Source organism: Engystomops pustulosus, chromosome 1 (genome assembly GCF_040894005.1).
Source record: "Engystomops pustulosus chromosome 1, aEngPut4.maternal, whole genome shotgun sequence".
Lineage (NCBI taxonomy): Eukaryota > Metazoa > Chordata > Amphibia > Anura > Leptodactylidae > Engystomops > Engystomops pustulosus.
In genome coordinates, this window is record NC_092411.1 from 29,507,658 (window position 1) to 29,530,698 (window position 23,041).

A 23,041-nucleotide genomic window follows, 5' to 3' on the forward strand; every position below is an offset into this window, starting at 1 on the left:
GTGGGTATTCAGCAGATTGAGCACATGATGGAGCTTTAATGTTGCATCATATATATTTAGCACTTATCTGGGGAGGGGGGGGGGACTAGTCCAACTTTTGGGACCCTGACCAATAATGAGAATGATAAGGGGCTCTGTATCTCAAGTGTGTGGTTAAACATGTCTATCACCTGTCACTGCAGCATTGGTGCCGAATTTATTACTGGATAGGGGAACCACTACTGAGACCCACGTCAACGGGGGTCATGTGTGTGACCACTACTCCATTAACATCTGCTGCACCATTCAAAGTCTACCTGATAAAAGCCATGTGTGACCACCTCTCTGTTCAGATAGCGGACACATGACCCCTTTTTGTGTCGCTGGGGATCTCAGTGGCCGTTCCCCCGTAAGTAATATAATCAGCAATATTTTGTATTTGACCCAAGAATCTGTGATTCTAATATAAAATACAGCACCTGGTTGCCTAGTAGAAAAAATATAATTTTTATATAGAAAAATGGAATATTTTCTACAACTCTAATTGCTGTCATTGAATGTGAACTTTCATTATCTACTTCTAGAGGTCTGTCCTGGTCATGTGAAAGACACACACAGGTTTAGGATCTGTAGAGCACAGGTATCTGAATATAGGAGGTGAGGAAATAGCAGAACTTTTGGTGATACAATGTGTGCTGAGATGGTAATACCCCTTTTAGGACTCGCAAAAGTGAAACATACACCATATGATGGTCACATTTCACGCATTGAACACTGGTGTTGGGGTAGGAGTTCAATCATGAAGGGACTCCTTGCATCATGATTCTTACATTCCAATCACCGTAGGGAATTGTTCGGTCGGTAATAAGTAGCCACCATACTGTCTGTATTTAACTGAGTGAATAGGTTTCTGTGCATGAGCACTAAAGGGGTTTTACCATCTCGCCAAATTTTGGGAAGGGTTTAAGACCCGCCTCATACACTGATCATAAATAGGTTGCACAGAAGCGGTAGCAGTTGGCTTAACGCTCTCTGATGTTGTCGGTCGCTGTAACTACAGGCAGGGCTCATGTTTAATTTGATTCATTGAAGATTCACAAAAGTTACTTAAATGTATAAAATGCTAAAATAATGGTTTAAAATTTTCAGTTCAGCTTTACATTTACATAGTAAAGTCCTCTAATCACTTCTGATTACTCGCGTCAAGGATTAGAAGGTCACACAAGGAATCGCTACAGATGCAGTTATAAGATGGGATCATACATGGGAATCTGTCCATGGAGCGCTGTTCTCCCTGGTGAAAGGAATTCTGGGACATGACACATGATAATGTTACTCCTGATGATTCAAGGAAAAGTGTAACAACTTGGCGATCTCCAAACACTTGTAACATGTTCTAAGCTGTGATATTTTTCTATTACGCCTAATAAGCAGATTGTGACAGTTTGCAGCGGAGCCAGGCGCTACATCCAAATGTTTATGTAACCGACACATTGGAGAATTACTGTCCGCCAGAAGCTATTATGTCATGCTTTTCTGCTGCTCCAAGTACAGTGCATTTTTATAAAACCAACCTGCTATATCTCCACCAGACAGCTAAATAACCTTAAAGGAGCTGTACCAAGTTATACTGTTATCTCCATCCACAGGATAAGGGATACCAATCTGATTAGTGGGGGTCTGACCTCTCACAAGAATGGGGGTCCTGTTGTCACTAACCGATAGAGTGGCAGGTAAAGCATTCAATACTTTAGAAGTGTTAGCTATTTCAAAGCACAGCGCTCAGGTATCTCCGTCACTCACATTTACTGTGGGTCGGACCCTCAAAATCCATCATGATAAACCAGGGAAAATTACCCATAGTTCCAGGCACCGTGATTGTGGTAATCTTCTTATATTTGTTATCCATGGCCTCTTTCCTTCAAAAATCAACTTTTAAAATGATGCTAATGAGTCTGAAGGGCTCTGGGGGAGTTACCAGAGCCCTTCCGTGCTGTAGTTTCACAGACTGTTACACTATGCAGGTGAACTTTTCCCCCTTCCACTGTGTGAGGTTATAGCAGACAGAAGGAGAGGGAAGTGCTGAGTCTATGAAGATATAGCATGGAAGGGCTCTGGTAACATCCCCCAGACCCTTCTGACTCATTCCTCATTACTCATTTTAAACGTTGATTGAGATTCTGAAGGAAAGAAATATTGTGACAGTCAGGGTGCCTGGATCTATGAGTAAGTGTCCATGGGTAACAAGCACCTATGTACATTATATAAATTACTATTCATTGGGATAACTACACTTCAATTTTTAAAAGGTATTGTAACAATTCTTATCAACTCTTCACAGATCACTGGAACGTTCATCGATCATGAGGACCAGAGACCCCAATATTAGTGGAAAAGGGGGTCAAGCATGTGCACTGCTGCTCCTTTCCCCTTTATGGATAGGTAACCATCATATTCTAGAAATACTAAACATTTTCTACTGTAAGACGGTTTTCAGCTAAAGGCACTTTCCAGTTATCAAATGATCCAGACGGGTCCATAACTATTTATCCTTTATTTTAAGTCTTTGATGAGAAATGATAATTAAGGTAAAACATAAAAAATAATAAATGATGTCAAAGTATTTTCTTCAGAAATTAATCCCCTCCTTTACATTCATGAAAGAAGCAAGTGGGGTTTGAGGGCTGATGAACATGACCACCGTATGTTACAGCAGTGTAAGGCTACATGCACATGATGTATGCCCGCTGTACCGTAGTACGGCGGGCATACATCGGCGCTGCGGAGAGGAGCAGGGGATGAGCGCTGCTGCACCGTACCACTCCCGTACAGGGCCGTGAGCCCATAGAAATGTATGGGGGACGTATATCGGCCGTACATACGTCGGCCGTAAATACGTCCCCCATACATGTGTGTGAATGTAGCCTAAGTCCAGCTCGGTTCTCTGTGTAGTAGCCAGTCAAGTCGCTTTACACATAAACCAGTGGGGTCCACAGTGTCATTATCTGATTACCTAGGGTGGCACGGTGGCTGAGTGAGTAGCACTTCTGCCTTACAGCGCTGGGGTCCTGGGTACGGATCCCAGCCATGTCAACATCTGCAAAGAGTTTGTATGTTCTCTCCGTGTATGCGTGGGTTTCCTCCAGGTCCCATACGCCAAAACATACTATTAGGTTGTTTAGATTGTGAGCCCTATGGGGACAGGGACCAATTTGACCAATGCTTTGTGCAGCGCTGCGTAATCTGTGTGTGCTATATAAATAAAGAATCATTATTACCATTCCTATCTGAGTACATTAGCTCTTTGTGTATTGTCTGCAATGACTGTCACTACCTATGGGTAAGTGTGGCGCTATTCTGGGGGAAAAAAAAAAACATATCAGAGAAGAAATCAGCTATTTCCTACCAGGCCGATTAACCTGACCAATAATAAAGGAAAGAAAGAAGGAAAAAGCAAATTTCACTACCCTGCAGGCGCACTCATTCGATTGTGTCCGTGGAGCGAGCCGAGAAGCTGCTACAGTGACTCATAAAAGTCATCTCACGTCATATAAAAGGTAACTCGAGGTAAGACATCAAAACAAAATAAAAAAAAAAAATATGTAGTAAAACCCTAACTGGCAGGACATCAATCCAAAGGAATCATACCTCTTACAGGAAACACATGCTCGAAAATGATGTATCGAGGTGATCCAAGAACACAGAACTACAAAAACATTCAGGGAGGAGATCTGGTTCCCAAGCAATTGTCCGCAGGTGATGACAGGTGATCGTGTGTGACCGCCAGAATAAAAAGTTATCATTTCTAGGCTAAGTATTCAGCAGACTGAACCGTCCAAAATAATACAAGTGTTCCAAACACTAAATAATAGAGCCAAAAAAAATCCATTGAATAAAATGGGTTCCCTCAGGATTTCTATTGGTTGCAGAGGAAGGGAGGAAGTGCTGAGGGAGCAAGGTAAGGGGCTGACCGTGTAACAGCCTGTGAAGCTACAGCACTGAGGAGTACTGGTAATGTCCCCCCAGATAAAAAATAATTTTTATTTTTTAAAATGTTTAAAACTGATATTAGAAAAGGAGGCCATGTGTAACAAATATAAGAATATTACCACCGTCACGGTGCCTGGATCTATGAGTAAGTGTCCCTGGTTTATCATGATGGATTTTGCTGGTAGTTTTCCTATAAACAGTATTTCATTCTAAAAACGGATGGCACCCGGCATCGCATTCAACTGCTCTAATACTGTGAATTTTTAGAACAGTCATGAGGGAAGTTTGTATAGTCATACCCTTCCATGTAATTATGAAATGTGAAATAGAGAAGTCTTTATGTACTTTAATAGCCATAATAGGGAAAAGAACTCCTTGTTACGTATACACTGGCTGCTATGAGCAACATCCCGGGTAATTTGAATTTCCACAGCATTAGGATTTAGATGTTGGGGGCGACATCACTGCTTGTTTTAACTTTAACACTCTGGTTGCTGCAGGGACTGTATCACCCCTGCCTATGTCTGAACCATTAAAATGTATATCTCCTAATAGTAATACATTAGACTCCAGGGAGTCACAAAGCTACCAATGGCTTTTCTATGCTGCTTGTGGCAGTGCTAGCCCCGAGCTTATGTATCCATGGATTTCTATGGGCCCAAGTACATGGTTGTAATTTCCACGGCTCCATGTATGAGCCGACTGCCTGAGCCTCAAATCCCAGAGCAGGTCCTGTTTATGTCCGTGTTTGTGGCTTGGGCGTCTTTACTACTGTTATAAGCATGTGGGCCTGCTGTTTACAGCCCGCAGGACAAGGGGGTTCTGGAGATTGAAAAAAATGTCCATGGTCTGGTGTGGCACTGTTTTTGGAAGAATGCAGCCATGTTCTTCAACCTCATATGGGGATTTACACTAATATGCCTTATGACAGGTTCCCATAGCACTATGCATCCTATTGCCCACACTGTTTTCAGCTAAAAATATGCATAGTTCCCATCCCCAGAAAATTAACTTTGTAAGATTACCTGGCACCTGCTAGAATGGGTTTTTCAGTTACAAGGAGCCTCTGTTACCCATGCGAGTCACTGTGTGACTCTGCCCATGTCTCCAACATCTCCCTCATTCCTCCCTTATGCCGAAATTATCCTATGCTCTGCCGAAGGGAGGAGAAAATGAGGGAGACGTGGACAAAATAAATAACATAACTCCCTTGTGACTCGCTGCCCCTTCAGGCAGGGGGCCAGGTAGACTTACAAAGCTCATTATCTAGGGATAGGAAGTATGCATTTTTTGTCCAAAAACAGTGTGGGCAATATTTATCATAGTCATTAGGTCTATTAGTGAAAATCTTGTGACAGGTTCCCTTAAAGTCCAATGAAAGTAGGTTAGATTGTAGCACAGGGAAATACTGTGTTATAGTAATTAACTAATAATGAAGTTAGAATTATGGAAACACCGTATGGAGCCACATTTTGCAATATGCATAACCTCTGACCTGGTGATCAGGGACAGAGCCTCGTATACTTCTGACATGTCTAAAGTAGTAAATCTTAGAACTCTGCACTGCAATGATTCAATGTTATTCCTCTGGACAATGTATGAGTAGCGGATGTTATTATGACATTGTTATCATTGTGAATATGTAGGGAAGCGCCCCCAATTGGTAACAACCACTTGTCAATTTTGTAATAAATTTCTAAGATGAATAACAGAGGAATCTAAATTCTAAGAACAGCAGCAGATGGTCCAGAATTCTTGTTTTTCTGAACAATACAAAATAGACATTTTTAGGGAGGGGCAACAGATCCTCTGTTAGAATCTGCTGTTTTCTGTAATTCTACCACAAATATATCTTTAGACATCACTGACAAAATTCCCCACAAGGGACTTTGTCCCCCACATACCACAAGTACGTCATCTTCTGGAGGCCTCGTATGAACCAGGCTCTAATAGAAGATTACGGAATATCATTAATAATTGCTCATGACTTTCCTACGTCTCCGGCAGAACAGGACACTGGCCTGTTTTTTTGTGATGCTGCAGATGTTCTACAATATAAAATGGTCACTGTTGACATTCTGCATTGGAAATGTCGCTAAGTAACTCGCTTGCAATAACCTATGATGTTACTGTCTGGCATGGCTGGTCACAGAATAAAAGGTCAATAAGGAACTTCAATTCACTATGGTCCTCATCCCACCAGAAGATTAACCAATGATACACACATATAATGTCTTCTAGAGGACAAGAAGTTTACGCTTATTTTAGTTCAAAGTAATATTTTTCTTAAAGGGGAGGCTGGTTTTTAAGTTAGAGGGTTAAGAGTGAGGGTTGTCCTACATTTAGGAAAAAAATCGGCATGTGTGCTTTAATATCCGGGACATTCATTTAAAGGAAATCTGCCATTGAAATTCTTCATTATAAACCAGGGACACTTACTCATAGATCCAGGCACCGGGACTGTGGTAATCTTCTTATATTTGTTATTCATGGCCTCCTTTCTTCTAATATCAACTTTTGAAATTATTTTTATAAGTCACAAGTGCTCTGAGGGGCGTTACTAGAGTCAATCTATGCTATCAGAAGAGGAATTTTCAGCACGCAGTGTAACAGCCATTCAATCTGCAGCATGGAGGGGCTCAGGTAACACCCTTTAGATAATAAGCATAATTTCCAAAGATGATTTTAGAATGTAAGAGGCCATGGATATCAAATATAAGAATATTCCAACAGTCACGGTGCCTGGATCTATGATTAAGTTTCTTTGGTTTATCATAATGGATTTTGATGGTAGATTGACATGATGACTGCAGTGTTTTATTAGATGTTGCATATAATGATTGTCCATCAGAATGTATTATAACCGATAAGAAAGTCTGGACCACCAATGTCATTAAAGTTGAATGTGACCATAAAAACTGTACCAAAGCTGCAAGACAACATGTTGCACCAACAATGTAGGAATAATACTTAATATTATGGATAGAAAAGTACTGGAACCCTAAATAGTAACTAAAAAATTCTCATATAAGAGAATCCATGGAATAACTTTGACAGTTTCTCCATTACTTATCAATAATGGATTTTGAAAACAGTTCATCAATATTTGTTTGGAATGGGAAGGAAATTGCTGTATCTTTCCCTGTTACACTGTGACTAAGGGAAACATCCTGATCCTTGGTAGGGATTCATTCTTAGCCTAAGGATAGATCATCAACACTAATTTTGATGACAACTACTATCAACTGTCTTGAAATTTAAGGACCTATCCAAGACACTGACTTGAGGGAGTTCCTAAGAGCCATAGAACTTTTATATATCTGAAGAGACTAGTACTAGAGACAATAAATTATAGACGCAGATGTGAATATAGTCTGACTGAATGACTATAAAAAAATGAATTTAATTATATATTGAAAATTAGTTTTACCGGTATGTTTTTAGTTACTATAGTTTTATATAGTAAAATCCTGCTAAAAAGTGCCTGCCTCTTTTAGGTGGCTGCGTTCAAAGTCAGGAGGATCCAGCACTACCAAACCCTCCTGACCACTGTCCAGGAGATCAGTTGAAGTGCTGATAAAGCACTTCACCATGTCTCTTAGAGAGTAGTCTCTACACTAATCTCCTCTCCCTGCCATCATGAAAAAATAAATACGACAGGACCAAAAGTGATGTCACAAGCAAGAGACTTATCACATACTTCCTGGATCATTGCAAGGTTCTGTTACCCTTTCATCCTGCCGGGGATGGGGCCACAGAAGACAGAGAAGTGTCAGTGTGTAGCTGTAGCGGAGCCGGGTGTCAGTGTGTAGCTGTAGCGGAGCCGGGTGTCAGTGTGTAGCTGTAGCGGAGCCGGGTGTCAGTGTGTAGCTGTAGCGGAGCCGGGTGTCAGTGTGTAGCTGTAGCGGAGCCGGGTGTCAGTGTGTAGCTGTAGCGGAGCCGGGTGTCAGTGTGTAGCTGTAGCGGAGCCGGGTGTCAGTGTGTAGCTGTAGCGGAGCCGGGTGTCAGTGTGTAGCTGTAGCAGACCTTGGTGTGTTTTGTTTGTTTGCCCGCCCAACATGGAATTTCTAATTGGTGTCAAATATATTTTTCCTTAATTTGGATTAAATCTGGGGTATGTCTTATAGTAAGGCGAGTCCGTAGAATATGGTATATTCCAAGTCACTGCTTCCTATTTTGGGAAGTTTTTAGTAATAACCCACAGGTTTTGAGAAGCGACAGCTCCAAAAAATTTCACAAAATTTTATATACTTTATTCTGATTTCGACTAAATTTTGCCTATAGGTGAAGTAAGGCCTTAAGATAAATGAAGCGGTGTAGAATATTATATTAGAGGTCTATCATAGCGAGGAGTATTGGCACATCTGCATTTCATTATTACCTCCATAGCAACAACAATAAAAGTACAATACTAAAGAATCCCTCTTAGTACACTCCAGCGAGTGCCTGATCGTATGTGCGGCCTTGAGCTAGGAACACGGCCACTGGTGAGAAGCAAGCATGGCCGCTCAGCGGAGAGTGTGACTGTAATATTAATTTACTGATGTAATAGTGGGTGTGACTTCACGGCAAGTGACCTTCACATCAGAACTAACAAGGGAGCTCCATCTCTCAACAAATAAAAGCTTTCACCACCAGGAACATCGAGGTGACCAAACATCTCAATAGTCAAGGAACAGAACATGTTCTCGGAAACGAGCGGCAGAAAATGTTGATTTTTTCCTTTTCTGGACACATAAACAATGTAAATATCATCAGGGGGGGGGGGCTCTCAAGAGCGCGGAACGGCGCTACACAGTCCTGACGAAAGAGACGTACATCTCTGAAAATAAGACATGATATCATCATAGGTTGCACTGCTGACAAACACAAATTCTGCTACATACGTCTTATGAGATACACAAAATATATAGTATATATGTGTATTCTATACACCTGTATACACCAAAAACTAAGGCTGGGAGCATAATGTAAGGTATTTGTGGTATCATAAGAGAAACCTTTACTAACAACAGGAACATATGTAAGGCTTATGGCCTGAATGCTATAATGGGAGGTAAAGTATAATCAGCTTAGACCTTGACTTAGGTGCAACCACAATGTCAATACTCTAGAACCAACCAAAACATTCCAGCAAATAATAAAAGCCAAATATTAGGGCGATGCTCAACACCCCTAAGCTACACCGAGATGTCTTTCGATTAAAAATTTGATACAATCCTCAAATCACATCCGCACATTACATAGATGTAGCAGCGCCGAATGTGTTTATCTTGTGTTAACTTACTGAGCAATCGGTTTATGGGCAGAAAACACATACAGATGACAAATTCTACATCTGTATACACGGTACCTGCCACCATGACACATAGGAGCAGCGCTCCGCCACATAGCTGCTGCAGCTGCATGCAAGTTTACTTTCCCTGAATGTAAATTAGTTGAAGTGGCGACATAAACATGTCAGGGATTTATAACACTGCTCTAGGCCTGGAGAAAGGGGGCTGAGCAGGACCACCATTTATTTACCCCTTCATTGCTGCGCAGGTGGACTGCGGATAGAGAATGGATTATAAATAGCGTTAGGATATATAGCACATACATGCACGGTATATGATGAGTTGCCTAAGCTGAGACCAGTCAATCCAATGTTTGCATAAGATACAATGCATATAATGATGATGATGATGATGTTGGTCAGACCAGTGGTGCAAAGGCTGCAAGTCATATCCTTCGCCATGGAGCCGGACACCTATCCATGGAATGAGCATCCTATATTTATCAGGATAAACATACATCATGGGACCCAAAACCAGCTGCGTGAGTCATAGTAAGAGCTCCACATGATATTCAGTGAGACCGCCACAATAGTGCAAAGGGGTATAGGGGTTGGTACAATTTTATTGACATCTTTAAAAAAACTTTCTGCAGCAGAATTGATGGCATATGGAGGTAGCATACCTCTCCTAGGAGCCAGACAAGAATGCAATCTTAAGTTTAGATACCACAGAATGCCCTGCAGCCCAACTTCAGACAAATGTCACAACAAGAAGCGTTTAACCTCTGCCACCGACTTACAAGGCGACAATTAACCCTTCGCATATCCAGGAATGCAAGGGTGCAATGTCTACAGCTCTACTGCTGACTGTCTCCATAATGCACAGCATGATTAACCCCTGCATCCCCACACACCGCTGCAGTCTCTTGACTCAAGAATCATCTGCAAGCCATCTTATAGAACAAATGGTGGTCTTACCTTGTTTGAGGCCATCTCACTGACAGAGTGCCTGGTTTGTAAGGTTTCCAGCTGGTCCAAGCACCAGTCCAGCTCCTCCAGGGTCTCGCTGGCCAGTTTTTGATAGGCCTCCTCTGCGAAGAGATAGGGGAAAGGATACTGAGTTTTCAAGCGTTTCACTGGGCTAACATCAAACTCCAGAGGGTCCATTGTGCCATACACTGCCATGCTCGCATGACCAGTGCTCATACATGAGGGATCCTTCATACTGTTACACAAGACACTCTGGAAAGAAAAAAGTGCCAGTCACTGACAAGTGCCCTGTGAATACAGTCCTGCCTGGGGAGGATCACAGTCCCAGCTTGCACCAAGAAATCCCATTAGCCATGAAAGCCAGTGGCATGCACCCTGTGGTTATTCTCCAAAGCAAGAGTCAAAAATTATGCCAATGTGCTGCTTTCTGAGGATCCCTGTCCTGCCTGCAGTGCCAGGGCTGCTGACTACACCATGCATCTGCTGGCAGGACTGATGGCTGTGTCTCCTGTGCTCTCCTCTGCAATAATATCCTCAAGCACAATGCTATCCATAATGAAAAGGAGGGACTCCTTGCTTGTCCAAGGTTGCTGTGCCTTCAGATTGCCCAGACTTCAGTGTGGCATCCTGATCATCACCATCATCATCCAGCTAAGGGAGCCCTGCTGCTTCCTTTGAACCAAAACCAAAAGCTGCACTGAGTATATGGGGGAGGGAGGGAAATCCTGGAGTGGAGCAGACAGCTGGATCCTAGCGCTCACTGCAGAGAGCAGGTCATACACTGTAGTGCTAGCAATACAGGCAGCTACTGCTGGGGGTGTGCACAGTGATCCCTAGACAAGGCAGGCAGTGCCACATGCTGCACACAACACACATCACTGCACTGCCAGCAGATGGACTTATTATACAATAGAACAGTGATGGCGAACCTTTTAGAGACTGAGTGCCCAAACTACAACAAAGACACACTTATTTATCGCAAAGTGCCAACACAGAAATTTAATTTGTGATTTATACTCCCTTCTCTGTCACAGTTTTCATTGATACCAGCGCTGAGGACACCAATAAAGCAGAAAATAGTCCCAGGTAGTCCTGTCACTTTAATATAGCTCTGTGCACAGCAAGTCCTGGGCTGTCTGGGACTGCAGGAAGATCCCTGGAGTCATCTCTGGTGATGGCCTGAGTGCCCACAGAAAGGGCTCTGAGTGCCACCTCTGGCACCAGTGCCATAGGTTCGCCATCACTGCAATAGAACAATGTATCCACTGCTGACACTGCCTGGAGATACAATGTAACAATATTAGAAGCTGCAATAATAAGAAAACACAATAATAATAATAAACATAACAAAATAAATAGGATGCAAAGAGTCACTACAATATCCTACAGTCAATTCATTATAGCATCCTACTATTTACTTCAATTGTCAGCCATTTTCAAGCCCTCTGCTTTCAGTCAGTGAATGGGATATATCAACAATTTTAAAGAAAATCTATCATCAAAATCAAGCCTGATTAACCAGTGACACTTACTCATAGATCCAGGCATAGTGACTGTGATAATTTTCTTATATTAGTTACCCATGGCCTCCTTACGTCTAAAATCAAACTCACAAAAATATGCTAATGTGCAGCTTCACTGGCTGTTACACTGTTTCTCCCCCTCCTCTGCTCTCCCAACACTACCCTCTTCCTTCTGCCTGCTGTAATCTCACACTGTGGGAGGGGTGAAGTTCTCATACACAGTGTAACAGCCCATGTAGCTACAGCATGGAGGAGCTCTGGTAAAACCCTCCAGAGCCTTTCTTGCTCATTAGCATAATTTTGCAAGTTCATTTTAGAAGGAAGGAGGCCATGGATAACAAATATAAGAAGATTACTACAGACATGGTGTTTGGATCTATGAGTAAGTGTCCCAGGTTTATTATGTTTTCCTTTAATATTATACCTCAGAAGACCAGGAAAGACAACCCAATTCGGAGCCTAGAAGGAACTATTATTATTCGATGGAAGTTGGGGCTCCCAAATAATTGTATGTTATGGCCCAAAAACCCCAGTTCGATACTGAATACTGGATATAATTGGAGATTATAGCAGATAATGTAGGAAAAACTGTACTTTATAATGTAATCATCTGAGGGGTCCAAGCACTAAGATCCCTCCAATGTACAATCACATACATAAGTATTTTTCTTCATAATTTGTCATTACAGTATTTCACCTTTTGTAAACCTGTCCAGATAAAAACTTTCACACCTTTGGATTTGTTACAATGTACAAGTTTTAAGAAATCAGCTACAGTAAATAACATAACAGAATGATGCATGGGCCTCTGGGATAATGGTCATTCACTGACAGAAAGAAGAGATCTTGAAAATATTAATGGACCAGAAACAATATTAGAAAGTTGTAGAAGTTTTTATCTTTTCATCATTATGCTCCATAGTCCAACTGAAAGGACAACCCCTGCCCCCCACATAGATAGCTGTCCTCATTCATGTAGACATCATGTGTATCCAGTATAATACACATAGAGCATGTGTCTCAATGTCAGGGTAATGGCTCTGTTAATCGCGCAGATGGACCTTATTTATGTAATTTGGGGCCCACGTGTTATAAATTAGGCACTGATACATACTGTATGTACAGCTGTCCTATACTTATGCTATTTACATGCTATTATTATAATTAATAGGGGGAGATTTATCAGAATAGTCTGAGAGCAGATCTGTTCTAGTTGCCCTTAGCATCCAATCAGAGCTTGGGTTTCATTTTCCCACAGCTGTTTATAAAATGAAAGCTGAGCTCTGATTGGTTTCCATGGGCAACTAACTCAGAAACCTTTGAAAAATATGGTATAACAAAAGATTATTTCACACACCTAGTGGAGCCTAAAATCTGGCACATCTTAGATACCCCCCACCCCAAAAATATTTAAATAAAATATACATTAATTCTTATTTATATAGCACAAACATATTCTGCAGCCCTTCACAGATTGCAGGATACAAATGCGGCTAATATGAGAAAATACACAGTAATGACTGGATCATGAGAATAGGAGTGAGGGTCCTGCTCCAAAGAGCTGACAATCTATGAAGAAGTGCTTGTCTGAGGATTCGTTCACACATTCAGTTTTTCAGATGTGGTTTTTGATGTCCAAAACAGGATTGAAAAAAATGGAGAAACAGTTTCTCTCGTTGATGTGTTCTTACAAATTATGATCTTTTTCGGCTTCAAAACCTGCACCTGAAAAGCTGAACGTGTGAACACAACCTAATTGTTCTAGCCATTCGTTCATAGAGACAGAAGGGTTTGTTCGAGGAGAATAAGGCCATCCTAAAATCCATGTATTTTTATAGCACATTTGAAACACTTGAAGTTAGGTATTCATATGATTGCCCTGAGTGGTGGATTCCATAGAATTAATACAATTTCGGAGACAGGGGAAAAAGAGATAAAAACGTAAATCTTTCACTACAATGTCCTGACACCATGGAAAGTTTTGTGGATGAGGATGATCGGCCTAAATTGTCCCCCTAAATAAAGCCAGCCATGCTGTGAGAAGAGAGTGGTCTGCTTAGACTTGTAGTCCTACAGTAGGATAACACGCTAGGTCACCTACTTATTGATGTCTCCTAGTGGATCACTAGAAGTTTACATAATTTTTTATTATGGTCACAGAGTCACATGACAGGAGTCTGGACATTGGCACAAGGTGAGGAGACCCTCTTGTACGTGTTATGACACCCTATGTGGTGCTGACGGTCCAGCTCTGTAATATGAAATATTATGGGACAAGTCATGACCATTAATATATTAGCATGCATCCTGTAAAATCATATGGGCAGAGTGAGGCCCTGTACACACTGCGCTGCAATGTAGCCATATGTGTAATGCCTTGCATAAGCAAATAACAGAACATGGTAACCTACAAACATTTGATGCAAGTGCGATTACAAATAGACTTGGCAGTGCATGAAAAAACAAAACCTTTAATTTAATATGTAAATGATGTTGCAACGGCACAAAGGGCTCCAGTCCTTCTATGTAACAGACCGGTAATTCTATCAAGGATTATTCACATAGGGCAGTTGCAACTTAATTTGCACACAAAAGTTTCTTCATGCACTTAAATCTATCTGCATCCTGGAAAATATGTGTGCACGTCTTTAAGTCCCCTGCGCGTCACTGTTATTAGCCTTGTAGCCTTAAAGGAATCTACCATCAAAATCCATCATGATAAACCAGGGACACTTACTCATAGATCCAGGTACCGTGACTGTAGTCATCTTCTTATATTTATGATCCATGGCCTCCTTCTAAAATCAACTTTTAAAATTATGCTACTGAGCCTGAAGGGCTATGTGGGTTGTTATCAGAGCCCCCTGTGCTGTAGCTTTACAGACAAATGTGACACTGTGCAGGAGCACTTCCCCCCTCCCACTGTGTGCTTAAACTTTCTCTGCTGCCGAGGGAAGTGCTAAGGGAGCAAAGGGTGGGGGAGACAGTGTAATAGCCTGTGAATCTGCAGCATGGAGTAGCTTATTATACATATACAGTATAAGAAGATAACCAAATAAGAAGATTACCAAAGTCACAATGCCCATATCTATGAATAAGTGTCCCTGGATTATCATGATGGATATTGATGGTAGATTTCCTTTAAAGCATCACTTTGTACGAACATAATGTAGATAGATGTAGATACTGCAGAACTTTCTTTTGCCCAATTGACTATTCTGAAAACCATAAATCAGGGGCAGCATTCCTGAATACCCAGTTTATTCTTTATGGATACATCTCTGTATGGCAGATTGTGGGGGAAAACTAAAGCTAAACTAGTAATTACTGTATGAGTATGACACTGAAAGGGTGCACTGCATCTCAATTCATAGTAATGGGGCACAATGCAATACTAAAGCCAGCCTGTAGGCAAGAGTGGTGCTACTTGTAAATCACATCTTTCTAATTTCAGCATAGCCTTTGACCAAACAAGATACAAGATAGGGTCCAGGGGTTTGTTCTTAAGTTGAATTTGTATGTAAGTCAAAACTGTTTATTTTATAATTGTAGATCCAGACAAAATGTTTTGGCTCCAGTGACAATTGGAGTTTCAAAATTTTTTTGCTGTAATTGGACCAAGGATTATCAATAAATCTTCATTACAGACACCTTACAGCTGATCATTGCAATCTGGGACTATAGTAACATCCAGAGACTTCACCAGAGGTCACAGGGGGCAGAAAGGTCTCTCTTTAACTAGGGGTCGCCTGTAAGTCGGGTGTCCTTAAGTAGGGGACCGCCTGTATTTAGAATCTGGCTCAAGTCTGCCAATTATTCTTCACTAAGTAAAATCAGTTTGATTCGTTTTGCGGTTTGTAATTTCTGACGCTCATTTGTTCTTCTTTTGGGGCCTCAAATACATTAAGGTCATAATGTATCATTTCAGTCCAAAAAAACCCACTAAAGTCTGGTGCCAAAAAACAGACCAAGCGCTAAATATGTATAAATTCCCCCGACAGTGTGCACAGGGCCTAATACTTCCTATACCCCATAGATAGGATAGGAATCTATTATATTTCGAGTCAGGGGTAAAGATGCAGATTTGAGATTTTAAGGAAAGTGCTCAGATGTTGTCTCTTCCTGACGTGTTGAAGTTGCGTTATAGGACATTTATCTCCGAAACCGTGTTTATTTCCGCAGAACATTTACCTTTTTTTTACAAGCTGTTCAGGTACACGCTCACGTACGTCTTTTCATAACATTTGTGAGTAAAAAATGACATGAATCCGCGCAGGGCTGGATGTACACACTGTGCGGCTGTGATTTCCATAACAATTATATGGAGATTTTTCTGCCGATGACTCAATCAGGGCGCTTGTTGGGGAGAAGCGGTACACTAGGTTACAAGGTGCGTCGCCACTTATTCTCTATTTACAAAGCCGCCAATATACTTTATAACTCATTTATGTTGTTCTTAGAAATCGCCTATAAATACATTTCTCAAGAAATGTATTCGGTGTCTTAGTTCTTCCAAGTTTTCTGCTGCCGTGAAAAGAAAGAACGGAGAAAAGCGATATTCTGTATGTGGCTCTATCGTCATGCTGGTCCCCTAAGTACACAGTGACGGTAAATGTACGGAATAGCTTATATACTAAGAAGTTTTAAGATTTATTGTTGTTGTTAGTGATTTACATCCACAAGCTGTACAAACCTATAGACATTGGGGGACATTTATGATATAATCCTCGTCCATCAGCCATGCCGGATACATGAGGAGACTCCCGACTGCACCGGATACATCAGGATACGTCCGGCTGTGCTGGCTATAGGTGGTGTGCAGATTCGGGGAAGAAGAAACATGCACTGGCCCAATTGGCTGCCATCCTTGCCTGCTTCACACCTCTCCATGCCCACTTGCCGTATAGGTGGCGTAAAGGGAGTCCTGCTAAATCTCCCCCATCAGGTTAATGCACTGTAGGTTGAAACTGCTGAGTTGACCATCTAATAAGTACGGAGTTGGACTCTCAAATCTCCCATGACAGGAGAAATCCTCGGAAAGAAGGACAGGACAGCTGGATTTCAAGAAGATAAATTGCTATATTATTTATGGTCTACACAGCGGTTGCCTAGCTTAGATACAAATCTGGTAAATTCAGCGATAGTAACCTGAGATCTTGGAAATGATGAGAATGGAAAGCACAAAGAAAGCTGCATAAAGCTGGGGAGCAGAGGTGTAACATGAAGGGGACCAATACAAAATATGTGTCGGTCCCCAATTTTAATTACAAAATGTTACTTCTTATAAGGGGTAGAGGCACCTTATACACCCCTGCAATTACATCCCTGTACACACAATGAATGGTTTGTGCCACAGGTTTGTGCTGTGAATTAAGGGGTCTAATAGTTCCTCATGAGGGACAAAAGAGACCATTAAGAGGTGTATTATACTGTTTGAGGGCCCCAAACTGTGTGTTGGACCACTATGGGTGCACTGTACTATGTGTGGGCAATGAAGTGTGTGCGGACAACTATGAGATGTATAATATTGTATGTGGGTCACAAAGAAGGTTATTATACTGTGCTTGTGCCACTAAGGGGGTTAATACACTGTGTGTGGGTCCACCTAAGGGGGTGTTGGACTATTTTGTCCATCAAGTTGATATTATACTGCGTGTGGGCAACTAATGTGCATACTATACTGTGTGTGGGCAACTAAGGGGCATACTATTAAGGGGATATTTCAAGATGTGTGGACAACCAAAGGTGAGTATTAAATATTGTGGAGGCACTAGGGTCGGCAATTCTTTTGTTCATGGCTTAAGAGATTTCAATTTGTCCAGCCAATCAGATCTCTGCATTCAGTGTTTTCAAACTTGGCCTGAAGAATGGAAACTTGTATCTGATAACTTGCTGTGTGCTATTGCTCTCCATGTCAATATATAACTTACCCCTTATAGCATTGGTGGCGAACCTATGGCACGGGTGCCAGAGGTGGCACTCAGAGCCCACTATATGGGCACCCAGGCCATCACCCCAGGGCAGGGTTCGCCAGACAGGACTCAACTTCTCTTGCAGTCCCAGGTAGCCCAGAACCCTAAAAGGAAACTACAATGATAATCCAAACTACTTCTCGTTCTTTCTATCGTATTGGTGTCCTCAGGTGCCTGTACAATTTAAACCTGTGACACAGCAGGGAGTAATAAGTTACTGCTTAAATTGTCACATTGGCACTTTGCAAAAAAAATGTGGGTTTTGGTTGTAGTTTGGGCACTCGGTGTCTAAAAGGTTTGCCATCACTGCCCTATAGAAATATCTATATAATAAAGGTATTATAGACAACCTGATGTCATTCACTCTGTTCCATGTCCATGTGGCTCAATGGATATGCTTGGGAGATGCTAAGTTTAATTTTGCAAGTCATATTGTGACAACGTCAAGCAGTTAAAATAGGTCTCATTACCGCTTAAATATCACGAAGACATGTCCCAGCTATAATCATACACTGACCTCAGGATAAAAAGCGCTTGCATAATGTAGGATACCAAATTGGGGAGCTGCTTAAATAGACGCTGACACAAAGTAAATACAGTATCACAGGCTGGGGCGAACGCTTCTATCATGGAAAATCTCAGAAGTAATAGGAGAAGTTGTTAAATGGATTTTTCACATTTACTTTATTATATGTTATTACTTATTGGATACAATGTAACCACTCATCAGTCTCAAAAATACATCAAGCAAACATAATTATGTCTTTTGTTGTAGTTTCCTTTGTTATAGTAGCAGTTTGTGATTGAGAGCTGCTCATCGTATTATACTGTATGAAGTATAGACACATAGGAATCATTTACTACATATGGGACTATAATCAGCTTCTTGGGGAATGGAGGATGTGTCCCTTCTGCCTGCTTTCAATTTTCGGTTTCAGGACCTTTGCAGGACCTTGTTGAAAAGTCTGTTGTGTGCATGTGTATTGAGAGCAGGAACAGATGTATGAGGATTTCATGGGTGAAGGTCCTTCTCAGTATAACATTTGGTGGGTGGTTTGGGTGGCCATGGGCCCCCTAGAAGGCTTGGGCCCTGGGCTACAGCCCAAACCACCGTTATAATAATCCACTGCTGGATGTTGGCGGGCCAAGCAAGCTACTCCTTGTCCAACTCCCTCATACACATGCATTCTTTGTTAAACCAAGTGTGCATGTGTTCTAGATGGATAGATAGAAGTACGCTGTAGCTAGAAAGCTGTGGCGGTTTTGTATTTCCCCAAAGAATAAAATGATTGGGCAATTGAGTCTATGGGGTCAGGACAACCCTTACACATGACAACAGCCTCCACCAAAACATCGATTTTTGAAAATATGTCTGAGCACCACAGTAGCTGACGGTGTTGACAGGAGGGATTACCTCACCTATAAAAACAATGGCTGCTCTAAGGTTGGTTCTTAACCTTGGTTCCACCCTTGTAAAAGGTCAGCAGTGGATCCACCTAAACAACTGATAACAGAGAACAATAGTTTATGACTACATGGAAGTTAAGCCTTACACAGCTTACACTGTATCCACATCTAAAGAGCATCATTATCCATCCACATAATAAGGCTTGTGTGGTACAGAGAACCTTCCCTGATTTAAAGAGACGCCGTTAAGAATCTTTATTCTTGTAGAACATTCTTTTCGGGGATGTGGTATGTAGAATTACTCAACTTCTAAGTATGAACAAGGGGAAAAAAAAGAAACTCTGCTAATCCCCTCCATTGAATGTAAATGCCGACATGTTGTAAGAAGACAGAAGAATGAAGCCTGAGCATTGTCAGTCAGACTTTATACCACCCTGTTAGCAAATACTGCACTTTGCATCTCAGCAGCAAAACAGATGTTTGTGATGTCACTCGGGTATTTTTATGGATCCTCATAGAGTTTCATGGGTGCGCTGATACAGGTCAGAGTCTTGTTGGAATAGATACAGAAGTAATCTCCACTCCTGACAACATAACAATAAGAGTATACAGAAGAACCTCCGCAATAGATGAGATCAGCCGCTTGGATCGTGCACTAGGCAGGTGGGGAACAAGTATGTAAACTGAGCACAGCCTCAAATACTACAAATTATTCTGTCCGGTCATGAAGAAAAGCTGGCGGAAACTATACTGTTACCATATTGTGTTGCATTTTTATTCAAGTAGATTATAAGCTCTTGGAAACAGTTTTTGTCATGTCAATAGTGAGTTCTCTATAATTATACCCACCATATAAGCGGTGATATATTACTAGAATATGCTCTTTATTGGATTAGGATCTAACTAATATAAACCATAGATTTCCCCTATATGATGATCATCTCTTAAATGGAACTGGGGTTCTGTTCCCCACACAGACTATAGCCAGGACATCACTGTGCAAGTAAAAAAACAAAAGGACCTCGTTCTCCACTTTCTGTCGTTGTGCTTTGGAAAGAAATACAAACTTTTCGCTAAAAAAAAAAACTTAAAGGAAATATTCCATCAAAATCCATCATGATCAACCATGGACACTTACTCATAGATCCAGGCTCCCGGACTGTGATAATCTTCCTACATTTGTTATCCATGGCCTCCTTCCTTCTAAAATCAATGTTTAAATTTATGCTAATGAGCTGTAAAGTCCCCTGGGGTTGTTAACAGAGCCCCTTCATGCTGCAGCTTCACGGCTGTTGCAGTGTCTCCTCACAATGTGGAAGTGGGTGAGTGCTCTTGCACAGTGTAACAGCCTGAGAAGCTGCAACATGGAGAAGCTCTGGTAACACCCCATGAGCCCCCTGGCTCATTAGCATAATTTTAAACGTTGATTTTAGAAGGAAGGAGGCCATGGATAACAAATCTAAGATTGCCACAGTCACAGTACCTGAATCTATGAGTAAGTGCACTCGGTTTATCATAATGGATTTTGATGGAAGATTTTCTTTAAGTTCTTGGTCATCAACTTTTATCACTGAGGCTGGGGAAATGGACAATACAAAGCATCGAGTCAAATAAATAGCTGAATTTTTTTTTACTTAAAAATGAATGGAGAAGGTTAAAATTATAAATGTTGTATTTTCCTTTTCTTTTTGCTCTTTCTTCTGTACTGAGCAGTGTGTCTGAAAACCATCTGAGCTCTGTCCACTTGAGACAGATAAGCAGGCTAATTATTAACTTTTTCCAAACCAAGTCTCATCTCTCTTTTTATGTGTCAAATACTAGAAGAATGTTCAGAAGTTAAATAAAAGTGTAGATAAACCCTGTACCCCGATAATCTAAGCACATTGTCAGCACACAGAATTTCATAGCACAGAGGAATCATGAAGTGTCTGCTTAGAGAGTCCCCTCCCACATTCTGGAATCTTACACTGACCATCACTGAGTGATAGAAGCTAAAACAGCAATAAAACTGAGTAAAATTGTAAAGTAAGGTGTTAAAAATGATGTTTCTTGTGTAACAATCACTAGGGAATTGAGAATTTTCTTTCATGGGCAAATCCCTTTAAGGGATTTTATATTCATTATATTGTTTAGTTACTCCTGCAATCCTGGTATGATGGTGAATTCACAATTAATACATTAGAAGTTTACAAAACTTTTCGTGATTCCCCAAAAAGAGTGTGACCCCCTATTATCATTCTGTGAACACTAAGAAAAGTATTTAATTTAGTTTGAGGCGGCCAGACCACCAAAACCTTTTGCCTTGTTATTGATACGGGTCACCCTTTGCCCGGATCACACAGAGGCAGACGGCAGCTGCTCTGGCAGTGTATTCTGATATATTGCGGTGAAGTGTCCATGAAATGATCAGAATGGAGTCAAGAGTCAGTCACAAGGAGGCAGAGGCTGAGATTATGGCCCGTGGGGGTATCAGACTTTCACATATGATAACTGGGCAGTTACTGAACTCAATCATAGGCCATAGGACTATCCAGAATAATTGCAGAGGGCAGGGGAAGAATTTACCTGGAAGATATGTCATCAATGTACTATTAGATTTCCTTCCTTATACAAAGCATATTGTAGGACTTAACCCATTCATCATTGTTGTGATGTGGGACCTCTGTCTATCATTTTCCTAATTTATCAAAGTTTGATAATAAGGGAGGGAATACCCCCCTATACACACTGGAAAACATATTTGATTACCAAAAATCCTTAGTGGAGCATGCAAGGCCTAAAAGACACCATAATTTACCCAACAAGACTATAAAAAAATATACTTCACATGCAACTTCATATTTAAATCAACTGATAAGAGTCACTTTTGCCTGAGATGAATCACTTTTAGATGCTGGAGGCGGAGACTCACTACTGATGCCCCCATCTTGTCCCTATCATGCTGATGGTATCATAATAAAGGAATCCATCATGATAAACCAGGAACAATTACTCATATCCAGGCACCGTGACTGTGGTAATCTTCTTATATTTGTTATCCATGGCCTCCTTCCTGTGGGTGTTACCGGAGCCCTTCCATTCTGTAGCTTCACAGACTGTTACACTGTGCAGGAGCACTTCCCCCTCTCACTGTGTGAGATTACAGCAGGCAGAGGGAGAGAGGAAGTGGTGATGGAGCAGGGGAAAGGAAGGGACGTGCTCCTGCATAGTGTAACAAGGAGTTACAGCACGGACGGGCTATTGTTAATTTATCCCAGAGCCATTCTGACACATTAGCATAATTTTAAAAGTAGATTATAGAAGGAAGGAGGCCATGGATAACAAGTATAAGAAAATGGCTGTGACTGTCTTAGGTTTATCATACTTGGTATTGATGGTGGATTTCCTTTAAAGATAAGAATCACATCTTTAAAATCACACCCGTCTTGTGGTTCTGTGAGCTTGCAGCTGACATACTCAATTATGTTTTTAACTCCTGATGTGATTTGAAAGATGAGATTGCGCTCTTTAATATGATACCAGAACCAAAGAGTCTGAGATTTGGATGTCTGAAACAAGGTTCCCAGCCTCTAAAAGTGGCTCATCACAGGCGTAAAGTGACTCTTTTCAGCTAGTTTTTGGCAGTTTTTCCAATTATCTCAATTAAGATGATTGGGAAAAAGTGTCAAAAACGCATGCGTTTTTAACGGACTGCTAAAAATGGGTCCAAAACGTCATGGCGCCCTCAGGGTGTGTTACCACGTTCAGTTTTTCAGATGCAGTTTTGTAAGCCAAACGCAGGTGTGGATCATGATGGGTGAGAACATATTATTGAGATAAGCTTTTTTGCTTCTTTTTTTTCACTCCACTCGTGGTATGGACATCAAAAACTGCATCTGAAAAGCTGAAGGTGTGAACGCTCCCTT

At 41.3% G+C, this 23,041-nt stretch overlaps 1 protein-coding gene across 5 annotated transcripts in view; it reads right to left on the reverse strand.

Annotated features, from left to right (window-relative positions):
- PDE4D (phosphodiesterase 4D) overlaps positions 1-23,041 on the reverse strand; it is a 595,186-nt gene that overhangs the window by 54,553 nt on the left and 517,592 nt on the right. For all 5 annotated transcript variants that reach the window (XM_072136749.1, XM_072136766.1, XM_072136757.1 and 2 more), the window contains one exon: positions 10,223-10,335. In XM_072136749.1, the coding sequence (XP_071992850.1) occupies positions 10,223-10,335 (113 nt within the window). The remainder of the gene's footprint in view (positions 1-10,222; positions 10,336-23,041) is intronic.